This window comes from Callorhinus ursinus, unplaced genomic scaffold (assembly GCF_003265705.2).
Source record: "Callorhinus ursinus isolate GAN/ISIS: 27379988/994484 unplaced genomic scaffold, GSC_fseal_2.0 scaffold2, whole genome shotgun sequence".
In the NCBI taxonomy this organism is placed as follows: Eukaryota; Metazoa; Chordata; class Mammalia; order Carnivora; family Otariidae; genus Callorhinus; species Callorhinus ursinus.
Genome location: NW_027397064.1, coordinates 10,064,380 through 10,078,105, shown reverse-complemented (window position 1 = coordinate 10,078,105; position 13,726 = coordinate 10,064,380). Strand labels below are relative to the sequence as shown.

The 13,726-nt window shown below is 41.5% G+C and overlaps 1 protein-coding gene across 3 annotated transcripts in view; it reads left to right on the top strand.

Annotated features, from left to right (window-relative positions):
• Nucleotides 1-13,726, top strand: part of COL4A3 (collagen type IV alpha 3 chain) — a 127,372-nt gene that overhangs the window by 47,826 nt on the left and 65,820 nt on the right. For all 3 annotated transcript variants that reach the window (XR_012373961.1, XR_012373960.1, XM_025890618.2), the window contains exons 2-3: nucleotides 8,535-8,591; nucleotides 11,058-11,147. Coding sequence is in view for 1 of the 3 variants with exons in the window: in XM_025890618.2 (XP_025746403.1) it covers nucleotides 8,535-8,591; nucleotides 11,058-11,147 (147 nt within the window). In the remaining 2 variants the exon portion in view is untranslated. The remainder of the gene's footprint in view (nucleotides 1-8,534; nucleotides 8,592-11,057; nucleotides 11,148-13,726) is intronic.

Here is a 13,726-nt window from a genome sequence, read left to right as displayed (position 1 = left end):
ATTTCTGAAAAACAGGCTCATAAGAGTTATTTTAACACTACTGACTTGCAGCTCAGTAGGTGAGGACACTTCTGTGACCTACAACCCTCCTTTTCCTCAAATGTTCCCAACATGCTTAGATCAAAACTTTTGGCTAAATCAGTAGTATATGGTTTTGGAAAGTATGTTCATTGCTAAGCCACTGCTTTTCATGTCTGTGACCTTTCTTGGACAAACTTTTGTTTTTCCTGAAGCTTTTTAAATTTTCTAGTCACACTTGTCAGACAGTTTTCTTGGTGTCCCCCAGGGGCTGCCAGCCTCCGGCTCCAGTGTAAGTCGTCCTGAGACACTCATTCTGTTAGCTCCTCTCTCCTAGATCCCAGGTCTTCCCCTTTCTTGACCTAATTTGTTTTTTTTGGTGGTGCACATCCTCTGGTAGTTAACCGTGGAAGTATGCCTGGATGGTAACATTTTTGCTTCATTATGGACCTGAAAATAATCTGTGTCTCCTCAAACTTAATGTACCGTTTGGTGAGTATAAAAGTCTACATTGAAAATCAATTTCACCCCAGAATTCTGAAAGCCTCATGCCATATCTCCTTCATAGTATTACGGTTGACACATCCAATGCCATTTTGACTCCAGGATCTTTGTATATGACTGTTTCTTCTTGTTGTTTCCTCCTAGAATCTCCTCGTTGTCCCCAGTGTTCTGGAATGCTTTGATAGTGTGCCTCAGATGTGTGTATTTGTAAGAGGGGGACATTCAGCCGGCCCTATCAATCAAAACATTTATTTTCTTCCCTGAGAAAATCATTTATTATATTATTTCTTCGATAATTTCCTCCCATTTTCTCTCCTTGGCCTTTTTGAAACTCCATTTGGTCAGATACTGGACGTCCTCAAAACTTCTGCTCTTTTTTCCTTATTGTTCACCTCTTTTTCTTTTGCCTTATTTTCTGGGTAGATTTTTGAATTTCTCTTTTATCATTTCCATCAAACTTTTAATTTTAGTTGAACCCCTGTATTATTTACTACTACCTAATTGATTATCCCCCAATTTTTCAGTTTGAAACAGCAAACTTTTATCATCTCAGACATTCTTTGAGGGTCAGGAATCCTGAGTAGGAGTCTGGGTGATGCTGTCTCCAGGTCCCTCATGGGGCTCAGAAGCTGTAGGCTGGGGCAATAGTCGTCTAAGTCTTGACAAAGTTGGAAGACTAGCTTGCAAGATAGCTCATTCACAAGATTGTTGCCAGAGGCCTCAGTTCCTCAATACATGGGCCTCTTCATAATGCTCCTTGACTTGACATGGCAGCTGGCTTCCTCAAAGCAAGTAACCCAAGACAGAGCAGATATCACAATGTTATTTTTATGACTTAGTCTCAGAGTGACGTAGCATCACACTTGTCCTATCTATTGGTCCTACAGACTGACCCTGGTTCAATACGGGATGGGACTACAAAACTACATGAATGCCAGGAGGAGGGATCCCTGGGGGCCATCTTGGAGACTGGCTCCACAGCTCTGTATTCCAATTTTTGTTGTTTCTTTTTTCTTTCTCCTCTGTGTGTACCCACCCTTTTGGAATGGCCCCTGTTGGGAATACTTCATGACCCCAATCCAAATAATTTTAAAATGGTGTTTCTTGGCTCATGTTCCCTATTATGCACAGGAACCAAATTCGAAACCACCACAGTTGGCTTCTAGACTCAGTCCAACCATGTGATGATTCAGTCCCACCACTGCTTTGTGTTGTCATTGCATGTTGCTCACCAGAAATATTTATCTTGTTTTTGAGTTTGTCTTTTTTATTTTCTGGTTTTGTGTCTTATCTTTTATTGGAACAGAGCATATGTGTCAAAGTATTTACAAATGTAATGGTCCAGTTGACGTGACGCTTTCACTGGCCACCCAGCTTCCAACAGTTGACACTTTTCATCTGTTTTTATCTGCTCACCTGTTTTTCTCAGCTTGTGAGTTGGTACTCTTTTTTATTCTTTATCCATCATCTTATTCTGGTTTTCACACACACACACACACACACACACACACACATACACACACACACACAAGAGGACAAATGCAAAAGTATTTAAAAAACTATCTTTCTGGATTAACATTTTTCTTTTAAAGATTTTATTTATTTATTTGACAGAGAGACACAGCGAGAGAGGGAACACAAGCAGGGGGAGTGGGAGAGGGAGAAGCAGGCTTCCCACGGAGCAGGGAGCCTGATGCAGGGCTCGATCCCAGGACCCCGGGATCATGACCTGAGCCGAAGGCAGCTTAACGACTGAGCCACCCAGGCGCCCCTGGATTAACTTTTACATACATAAGTGAGACTGTTTTTTTTTCTCCTTATTATTCAAAATAATATTACTACCCAAGTAGTGTCCATATTTTCAGATAGTATCACATCAGAGTCTTCCCAAAAATCCGAAGAAGGCTTCCATTTGGAAAATTGGCCTAGTCGTAAGGGTGACCTTCAGCTTCTTATGTTCCTTTTAGGTTACCTTTAGGTTTACAGATAGAAAATGGATTTTCCCTTGAAATGTCTTTTATTTATGTGATGAAGTGCAAGGTTTCTAAACACTTCTAGCAACTCTCCCAGAACCCAAAGCTGAAAAATGTAAAACTTTGAAAATCACTTTAGATTTGCTATTGACAACTGGTATAATTAGGCACGCAACAGCTCCCGGAAGTGGTGAAAGGCACGTGATCATCCTCCACATGGACAAGAGCTCAGGGCTGCTTCTCCAGATTTCTCCCATCAGAAGTAGCATCTCTGGAGAGATCAACAAGAACTCTGACATGCCTGGTTCAAATGTGCTTCTTCACTGGTTGTCACATGAAAAAGGAATAGATGAGTTTTATATACAAGCTAGTTTTTTAAACAAGTAATAGTATCAAAGATATTTTCTGAAAGACCTGGTCCTACATATAGGCAAACCAAGCAGGCAAGCTAAGGGGTCCCATCTGCCCCAACACGTGTCTCACCTGTCAGTCTGGAGTTGTTCGAATTTTCTACCACTTGGGGCATTTATGCACATTGTGTGTGTGTGTGTATGTGTGTGTGTGTGTGTGTGTGTGTGTGTGTGTGTGGAGGCATTTATCAGTAAAAAATGTGTCAGTTACAGGGCATACTTTTAAAAATTAATTCACTAGCGTGCATTACACTGTATGAGATTAGCTTGCTGACACCTCTCAGAGAGAAAACCATAGTAGTAAACGAAGCAGATAGGGCTGATCAGGAGGATTGTGGATGGAAGAGAGGAGACAGTTGTGACTAGTTTAATGCTTCCCAAAGTCATGCCTGTGTTGGACAGTGTAGACTTTCACCAGACCAAGGGAAATGAGAAAAGTAAGAACAGCGTAGATATTGCTTATGGAGTAAAAGTTATTTATTTTCACTTTATATGAAAGAGCACCTTGCAGTCTGTGAGCATTTATTTTCTTGCTTCCTTTACAGTGTTTTAATTTGCATTTTCTTGGGGCACCTGGGTGGCGTAGTTGGTTAAGTGCCCGACCCTTGTTTTTGGCTGGGGTCATGATCCGGGTCATGACTGGGGTTGTGATTGGGGTTGTGAGATGGAGCCCTGAGTCAGGTTGCACTGCAGTCTCAGTGCTGAGTGGGCTTAAGACTCTCTCTGTCCCTCCCCCTTTTGGGCAAGAACCCTTGCATGCTCACTCTCCCTGTCTCTCAAATGAATAGGGGAATCTTTAAAAAAAAAATCTTGTTTTTTTCTTATGGAATGATGATAGTAGATGATAGATTTGCAGTTGGCTCATGTGTGGGAGGGTAGATTTGCTTGTTTGTGTTTGAAGATAACCATCACTCTTACATATCAAAATATAAATAAGACAATCCACTGTTGGTCTCCATTAAATTTTTTTTATTTTGTTGCCCTGTGAAGTTCAAAATATAAAGAACTTTTAGATTAGATGATCTTCTGGATTCTTCCCACCCAAACTTTGCATCACCTGGGCCCTCCCTGCCAACAACCCTTAGACTGAAGTGTGGTAGGAAGAAGGGGAGGAACATAAGGAAGGGAAAGGGGGGAAGAGAGAGATTCCTGTGTGCCATTCTGATAATTTTCGCACGTCACAAAATATTATTTTTCTTTTTATTTTTTTTCCAACTATTTGAAAATACAAAAATCATTCTTAGCTCAAAAGTAGTGTAAAAACAGACAGCAGACTGGATTTGGCCTGTGGGTTGCAGTATGCCAATTACTGATTTATACTGCAAAGTCCATGAACTACCATGTTATGTCCATCACTGGGATTTTACATCCCATTGCTGGGGGCACAGCGACAGTGTGAGGGGAAGAGATATATCTGAGTCCCTCCCCCAATGCCTCAGTAGCCTACAAAGCCAGCCGATAATTAAATATAGCAGAGTGGTTGAGAATATGGCCCTGGGTCAAACCACCTGGATTAATATCCCCCAGCTCCATTCATAATGAATGACCTCCAGCCTCCGACATCCAGTTTTCTTAGCTCTAAGGTGGAGCTAATTCTAGTACCTACCTCACAGAATTGTTATTGGGTGTAAATGAGGTCGTGCATGAGGCAGGGAGCCTGATCAGTGCCCTATGCAGTCACTGCTCAAAAAATGTTAACTACCGGGGGCGCCTGGGTGGCTCAGTCAGTTAAGCGTCTGCCTTCAGTTCAGGTCATGATCTCCGAGTCCCGGGATCAAGCCCCCATGTCAGGCTCCCTGCTCAGCGGGGAGTCTGCTTCTCCCTCTCCCTCTCCCTCTGCCTGCGCGCGTGCACGCTGTCTCTCTCTATCAAACAAATAAATAAAATCTTAAAAAATAATGTTAACTACTGAAATCATCATAGGACGGATCCAAGTTCATTTCCTCTACAGCATCCTTATCATGGGATCCTTCAGAGTCTATTAATCTTAAATGAATGGCGAAGGCCTCTTAGTACTGCTAGACTCAAAACACTTTAGGGCAAGAAAAAGAAAACAAACCTGGAGTTAACGATTATAAATCCCACTCACTGCCTTACACGAGATGGATGGAACTTTCTTACTGATTTATTCCCAAATGTACCAGAGACCTCTGATTGCCCCCTTCTTTGTCAGAGCCAGTAATGTGCACGCTTGCTGTCGTCCAGAAAAACAAAAAACGGGTGGCTGATTTAGATGTCTAGACTAGTGGTGTCTCCCTGGACAGGGCTTGAAAGATAGGAAGTGGCATCTCCAGTGAGATTTCTGCGATACCCAAGTGGGGCGACAGCGGCTTCTGGGTGGGGAAGAAGGGGCCACCGCGAGAGCGGCGCACGGGTGTCATTCCCCTTTAGTGGAGGGCATGCTGCCAAGGCTCACGGTCAGTTGCTTAAGGCAGACGCGGGATGGAGGGGCCCTGCGAAGAGCAGTTCATGGAGTCTGTCTGGCTCAGTCAGCCACACTTGGTCAGCTCTTTTCACACACAAAAACGTTCGCCTCAGGCTATTGGCTGGGCAAAGGATCAATAATCATAATGCAGAATCAACAGACCTGCTCAGTAGAGTGTTAACCAGCTTTGAACGCTGCCAACTTCCCCTTACCCCAAACCAGGCCAGGCTGGGCGTGGGGGAGGAGAGGCTAGGGGACAGGCAGGAAACCAGAATATGTCACCCCAAATATGTCTCTTCGACATAAAAATTATTTTGAACTGAAAGCAACGATGAAGCAATAAATGCAGAGAAGGCTTTTTATTTTGTTGCATATTTATAAAAGGGCATATTTTTCAACTTCGCGGAGGGTTTAAAATTTTCCAAAAAAAAACTTTTCAGTCCAAGCAACTAACAACTAATTAGCCTGGTGTTAATTTTAACTTGTATTAAAATAACCAAGGCTTTTAGTTTCATTTTTTGCCACTTCATCAATAGTTGCGCATAATTCATGCGTAAAGAAAATATCTCAGTCACAGTAGAGCAAAACAACAGCAATATGATTCATATGTCTCGAAATTCCAGGTCCAAATTGGCTGTAAAAAAATTTCCACCTTTCCATCTACCCATTGATCCATTTAATCAATCCACAAGCCTTGGCTGAGGATATATTATACATCAAGGTTACTGATGTGAATTAGACTAGAATTCCTTCCCTCCTAGGGCTTACAGGCACCAGGGAATATATACATTAAACACAGGAGCAAATAAGAAGGAAGACCTGATCTCATTTGGGGGCAAACACTTGTTCAAGCTAACATTGAAAGATTTCCAGTAACGTACGGCAAACATGGCTTTTACTCCAAGAAATAAAATAAGGCCTGTCTCATGACCTCCGTGTACCTTCTCAGAGGTTAGAGGACTGGTAATTTGCCTCCTTTTACAGAGAGGTTCAGAGTCTCAGAGAGTGCTGTGTTGTGTCTGGGAGGCAGAAGGGTCAGAGATGCTCACTGTCCACTGGAAACCGTGCCTTGAACTCGAGCATTGGGTCCTCGCACGGGTGGCTCTTCCTTGCCCAATATCTAGTGCTCTTGGCTGTAGGACTCAGACTCCTTTCTGAAGCCCTGCTGCCCCCTCCAAATGCTGTGTGGGAGCAGGGTGCTTGTCCCTCCAACCCTTGGGGCCAACTGTCAGCAGGTACTTAAACCAGAAACAAAAACTAGGGCTCTTGTCTTCAGGCAGCTTTTGCTTTCCCAAAAGTGAGGGACAGAAAAGCCTGGCTACTTGCTCGGGATGACAGGAAAAAAGACATCGCAAACAAAAAACAGATGTGCAAATTAGTGTGTCAAATGATCTAGTGTTTAGAAACATTTAGAGGATTAGCTCTAGCTTGCAGACTCAGATTTTAGGTGATAGCTTAGACTAGTGGAATCAGAATCACCCAGAGGGCCTGTTAAAACAGAATACTGATATTAAAGAGGGCACATTCTGTGTGGAGCACTGGGTGTTATGCACAAACAATGAATCATGGAACACTACATCAAGAACTAATGATGTAATGTATGGTGATTAACATAACAATAAAAAATAAAAACAAACAAACTAAATCCTGCAAAAAAAATAAAATAAATAAAAAACACAAAGCGCGCGTGCGCGCGCGCGCACACACACACACACACACACACACACACACACACACACACACACACAAAACAGAATACTGAGACCCACCCCCAGGGTTTCTGATGCAGTGTGTCTGTGGTGGGGCCGATAGTTTGCATTTCTGACAAGTTTACAGGTGATGTGGATGCTGCTGATCAGGGGATCCCCACTTTGAGAACTATTGCTTTAGTAGAGTATGCTTGAATATGTGATTGAAATGAACATAAAAGTTGAAAAATCTAGAAAGACAAGATTAAATATATGATGTCAAGGTATGACTTAATGACCCCAAACATCTAGGAGGAAAATCAGAAAAATCTAGTCTTCTAAAAAGTACCAAATATCCAACACTTGGAGAGAATATAGATTTTCCTTTTCAGTCAATCACTTTCCATTCATATAAATTGTGAGGTATGTATAAACGTGGTGTCTGAAAATTACTCTACACTTCCCTTCCTTGAAAGGTGGCATAGCCTACTGCTCTAGGCTCAGGAAATATATTTAATTAAAGATGTTTTTGCCTAAGCATTTTATTTTAATTGAACAAATAGGGTCCTCCACTTTGGAAATGTCTGAAGCAATTTCTCTTTTTTATGTTTTCTACCAACCAGCCAGCACAGGTCCTAGACTTGCCCTGCCTTTGCTGTCAATTAATATTCTTTTCCTGTGGAAAGCAAACTCATTCTCAGTTAATATTAACCTGAAGAAAAAAATTTAAAAAAGGTAAATACATAAACATAGAACATGTGTCAAAACACATTTTAAATTCAGTATTTTCAACTACCTCTTTGGTCCTCTGCTGGCAGAGAAATCTTTAAAAATCAACCTTCACTAGAGTTGGCCTGTGCATAGGTTCTAAAATGTGTCAAAGTAACTGAGATAGGATAAGAGTTCTCAAGCTCACAGCTAAATTTTTGTTTTTGCTTTATACCAAGAATATGTCACTACATTAGTGAATTAGTTTGTTCTCCTTAAAGACACATAGTGGGTATTGATCATCTTTTCTCAGTCTTGAACATCATTTCAGGAAAAGAAAACCTTCGCATCACTTACAGAAGATATGACCAGTTAATATACACATACGCATATATTATATATAAATATACATATTCATATATATAATATACATATTATATATATTATGTTAAATCTAAGAAACTTGCCAACATTAGACCACTTTCTGCTTACGGTTATGGCAATTTCATATGGTACAACTACACATTATCCTGAAAAAAGGAAAGATGACTTCGCCTTTTCCATAAATAACTTAGAATTCCCAAACACAATAAAAATGATGCACACTCACCGGACAGTTCTCCTATGTGCAAAACATCTCACTTCTCGGCTCTGTTTCTCTTGATATATTATTGCCCCAGTATAGCATGGCTCCTAATCATTGGTGTTTAATGCTCAAAGAACAGAAAAAAATGTTTGCTCTTGCCCTGCCAGCCAGGATTTATTAAGCTGTTTTTAAACAAAACTCTTTCTTTTTCCCTTTTCCTAGGGTTGTGTCTGTAAGGACAAAGGCCCGTGCTTCTGTGATGGGATCAAAGGGGAGAAGGTAAAAACAAAATCTTAATATTGCTTCTTTCCTCTGTAGAGCTCATCCAGGAATTTGCTCTTATTTATCAGAAAGACCCGCAGTGTGTTATTCCATTCCCCAATCCAATTTTAAAGAAATTGTATATAAACATTAACCAAAGAAAAGGAAAAAAAAAAAAAACTTCTGGTAAGTTTCAGACGACTTGTGTAAATACCGTCAGTTAAAATGTAACTCTTTTGGGCGCCTGGGTGGCTCAGTTGGTTGAGCGACTGCCTTCGGCTCAGGTCATGATCCTGGAGTCCCGGGATCGGGTCCCACGTCGGGCTCCCTGCTCAGCGGGGAGTCTGCTTCTCCCTCTGACCCTCTTCCCTCTCGTGCTATCTCTCATTCTCTCTCTCTCAAATAAATAAATAAAATCTTTAAAAAAATAAAATGTAACTCTTTTGGTCTGTAAAGAAAAAGGAACAAGTTAGCAAAAAAAAAAAAAAGCTTATCAGAATGCCTCTCTATGTAGAAATGTTGATAAACACGAAAGAACTGAAAACAACTCGATTCACTCACTTTGACACAGGCATTGAAATCCCAAGACTTCAAGGCCTGCAGCACTGGTGCAGGCGCGCCCCCTGGCGAAAGAATCCTGCAACAGCCCTCTGGTTGAGGCCAAAATGCAGCACCCGGAAGTACTACCGGTGTCCCCCGCTTTCTGAAAGCTCGCCTTGCGCCACTCCGCTTTTAGGAAAGACCCACATTGCCATTCGTTTTGCTAACCAGAAGAAATCCAAAGAGGATTTTGCTTCTGTGAAAACAACGACAACAACAACAAACAAACATTACCATATCAACGTAGGTTTTTCATAAAAGCAAAATGGTGTAATTCGAACTTTCAGAAAGCGGGGATTTTACACCATTTTACACCATTTCAATTTAGGAAAAGTTTCGTAGGAACTCTGTGCCTTCAGATAGCGGGGCAAACCTGTAGCTCCATTGCAGAATTCAAGAAAATAAAGAATGCCGTGAAATCTCATTAATTCGCTCCATTAACTTGCAATTTGTGATAATTAAGAGAGAGGCCGAACTAAAGTTTTTTCTTTGTTTATCAGACCCTTTCCTCAGGGACACTAATGAATTGCTTAACAATATTGAGGGATGACTAAAAATATTTTTAGAATGTATTTTTAGCTCTTTAGATAAAATAATTTGCATATAATTTATATACTAACTATATAATAATTATTCCGTTTATTTTCAATTATTCTATAATTAACACGAACTTTGATTTAGGTTTTTCCCTAAAGCTATGAATGTAGTATATTCAGATGCGGGTTGGAAAGCCCGGATTCATTTTTGCTCTCAAGATTGAGTCCCGGGCGCCTGGGTGGCTCAGTCGGTTAAGCGACTGCCTTTGGCTCAGGTCATGATCCTGGAGTGTCGGGATCGAGTCCAGCATCGGGCTCCTTGCTCAGCGGGGAGTCTGCTTCTCCCTCTAACCCTCCCCCCTCTCGTGTACTCTCTCTCTCTCTCTCATTCTCACTCTCTCAAAATAAATAAATAAATCTTAAAAAAAAAAAAAGAAGAAGAATTTATCGAGTCCCTACTATGTGCAAGATGCTATTCTAGGATGTGTGAGAGTAACAGTATTGAGAGAGGACTAGCCAATTTTTTTGTTTCCCTTTTTATGGAATGTGTGTGCACGTAACCATGTGAAATTGCTGTCTTTATCTCTTTCTAAACTTTTTTAAAATTTAATTTACCAATTGTGTAATTAAATTGACTGAATCAACCAGCGACCTTTATTATTAAAGAGCGATCCCAGGACCCAGGTTCACCAGAAAATTATTTGTTGGCAGAACCATGTCACTCATGGGGCCTAAATTATTTTCACTCACTCGTTACTAGAGGCATTCTCATAATATCATCTCTTTCTAAAAAACAATTTAGCTCACCCTTTTGGTTATGCCATTCTTGATATCTCCTGCATCTCCTACACAAAGAGCAGATTGAATTACTAATTCCTGTGTAATCAAGAAAGGGCTAAAACTGATAGCCTGCATGTTGTTCTTTTCAAGCTACAAAGCAATTACGCACACTCCCCAAACACATTCTTGTGCCTTAGCCTCACTCTCTCTCCAACCCCAAGCAAAAACACTGTGCCAATCTCAACTTTCTCCCTGGCCTGCCCCTGCTCCAGTTCTTGATGCCCTCTCTCTTGATCTCTGCTCTGTGTAGCGCCACCATTTGGGGAAAAGTAGTTCCTACAAGACCAAAGGCAAACACTTTCAAACCTATAACAAATACTAAAAGCAGATAGCTTTCCATTTACTGTTATACTTACTGCTGAGTGTCAATTTTGTTGTTCCAAGGGGAAAAAAAATATGTCAAATGTCCTCATTAAGTTGTAAAGAAAAGAAAGCAATGGTTGTGGGTATGTTTATTGCTGGACAGTGCTATTCTGTGTGTTTCTTATCCTATGCTGGTTTTTAACAGGGGGAGAAAGGCCTTCCCGGACCTGCTGGTTCTCCTGGCCAGAAGGGATTCCCAGGTCCCGAAGGCTTGCCTGGACCACAGGGACCCAAGGTATGTCAGTTTATAAGCTTGGAACATCCCCAATTCACCTAACCTTCTTTATGCCTACCCCTGGGTTGCTGGGAACCTGGAGAGAATTCAGCATCTCAGCCAATTGGTGGATGCCATGGCGAATTCCTGCTCTCCAGGCTTAGCCAGGTCCTCTCTTATCTCAAGAGATTCAAATGTTGGGGCGCCTGGGTGGCTCAGTTGGTTAAGCGACCGCCTTCGGCTCAGGTCATGATCCTGGAGTCCAGAGATCGAGTCCCGCATCGGGCTCCCTGCTCGGCAGGGAGTCTGCTTCTCCCTCTGACCCTCCCCCCTTTCATGTGCTCTCTCTCTCTCTCTCATTCTCTCTCTTTCAAATAAGTAAATAAAATAAATCTTTTAAAAAAGGAGAGAGATTCAAATGCTCATCACCTTGAAGTTCGGTACTCAACTTCCTCCTCCTCCCTGATCCACACAGCTTCTATACCTGCCTATTTTCTTTCGTCTTGCATGAAAGGGTGAGTTCTTTTGGCCTTTCATTCAGGACCTGTTCTTACCCCTGTGTCTGGATCCTGGGATTCCCACCAGAACCATGCCTCTTGGCCATTCCTTTCTTTTTGTTGTTAGCTTTTCTCTTTCAGTCCTCAAGCATGCTTATATAAAATTTCCTCTGGATCATTCAGGTCCTGTAAGCAAAGATTGCCATCCTTTCCCTGTCTTTCCTTTCTCTGTCAAGATTTTAAACACCAAGTAACTAACCAGGCTAACTGTAATTCATCTCCTATTCGCTCCTCAGCCGCCATAATTTTCCTTTGATCCCCCTGCCCTGAAAACGCTCCTGCAGAGGTCACCCATGACTTTTGTGTCCTTCTGCTTTGTTTCACCATGTGGATCTCTCTCCTTGAAACACTTGTCGCTCTTTGTTTCTGGAATCAGCCCTCCTCCGATTCTCTTCTTTCATGGGTTCCTCTTTCTCAACTCATCACACATTTTTATCCTAAAGTCTGTGATACAACAAAGGGCTTTGTTCAAATAAATACCCTAGAGGATTTGCTAAAGAACTACATAACCACTAGATGTGCTGATGGCTCTTTCCTGCTGCGGACATTAGCTAGACTTAAGCCTGGGCTCTCACGCACTCACATGGTTGTTCCCCCGACTGCAGGCCTCCAGCAAGCTATGAACTAATGAATAAGCTATGAAAGATCATCATAATTGATCCCCACAGAGTCTTTTTAAATTTCATAAATGTGTGGACTACTTACTTGGTCATCAAAGGCAACAGTTACTGCGAATTTCTTCCGTGTCAGGCATTGGGACATTTACTCTTGACTGTCTCTCAGCTACTCTTCACGTTGAACCCCAGAAATCATGACTATGGTGACTCAGTCTCTCTGTTTTAGGGATGAGGAAACCGACGCTCAGAGCACTTAAGTAACTTATCCTGTGCTCCATGGTTAAAGGTGACAAAATCAGAGTTCAAATCTGGTTTTATATGATGCCAGAATCAAATTCCCATAACCGAAGAAACTAAACCCACACCTACAGTTTCTAAGTAAACAAGCAAAATGTTGTGCTTTTCCAGGAATTCTACCATTATGTGTCTGTCTGATTCATGTATGTGGTGTTTCTCCATTTCTCTTTCTTCTGACCCTAATTTTGAAAAAAAAAAAAAATCATTCAGATTTTGGACATTTAGTGTCTGAATTCGGCCCCATTCAGTGTCTGACCATCCCACTGCCTTCCTCCAGGGCATGGCCTAGGATAGTCCCCCTTTTCACTAATAAAATGAATTTGCCACTTCAACTCTGGACTTGGATCAACTCATATCAACTCTTTCTTTTTTGTTTTGTTCTCTACCCCCATTCCTGTCGTTATGCTGGCATTTCTTTAGAGAAGCCAACAATCAATTTAAATAATCATTGCAAACATAGGGTGCTTACAATGGGTTATGTGATGTGGAGGTATTCCATAAAGTTAATCCAGAAAATTCGGGGGCCATGTTGTCATGGAGTTTGTATATGACAAACTTGTATATGACAAGCTATGTACTTTATAGATGTAGCTGCAAAAGATAATTTGATCAAAGGCAGACAATTATTGCATATTAAAACCTGACCAAAAAGATTTTTAAGTGGGATCGAGCCCCGCATCGGGCTCCCTGCTCCGCGGGGAGCCTGCTTCTCCCTCTCCCACTCCCTCTGCTTGTGTTCCCTCTCTCGCTGTGTCTCTCTCTGTCACATAAATAAATAAAATATTTAAAAAAAAACAAAAACCTGACCAAAAAGATTTTTCAGGTTTAAAAATTTCCTCTCTTAATTTTAAATATTGTATGCATGAAAAGAATTACAATTTGGGGGTCTTGTGCATAACACAAATAGCATCCTGCAGAGCAGGAGAACATGGGCATGCGCCCAGGCATTCCACCTCAGTCAGCGAAGGCCGACTGTGGCCTTGACCATCCCAATCTCAGAAGACTCTGTAACAACCCTTTTCTCAAAAAAAAAAAAAAAATCAAAAATACCAAAACATACTGAAACTCCCAGGAATGATAAAAAGGGCTTTTGGACAATGGAACTTTCACACCAAGTGGCCTGGTTCAA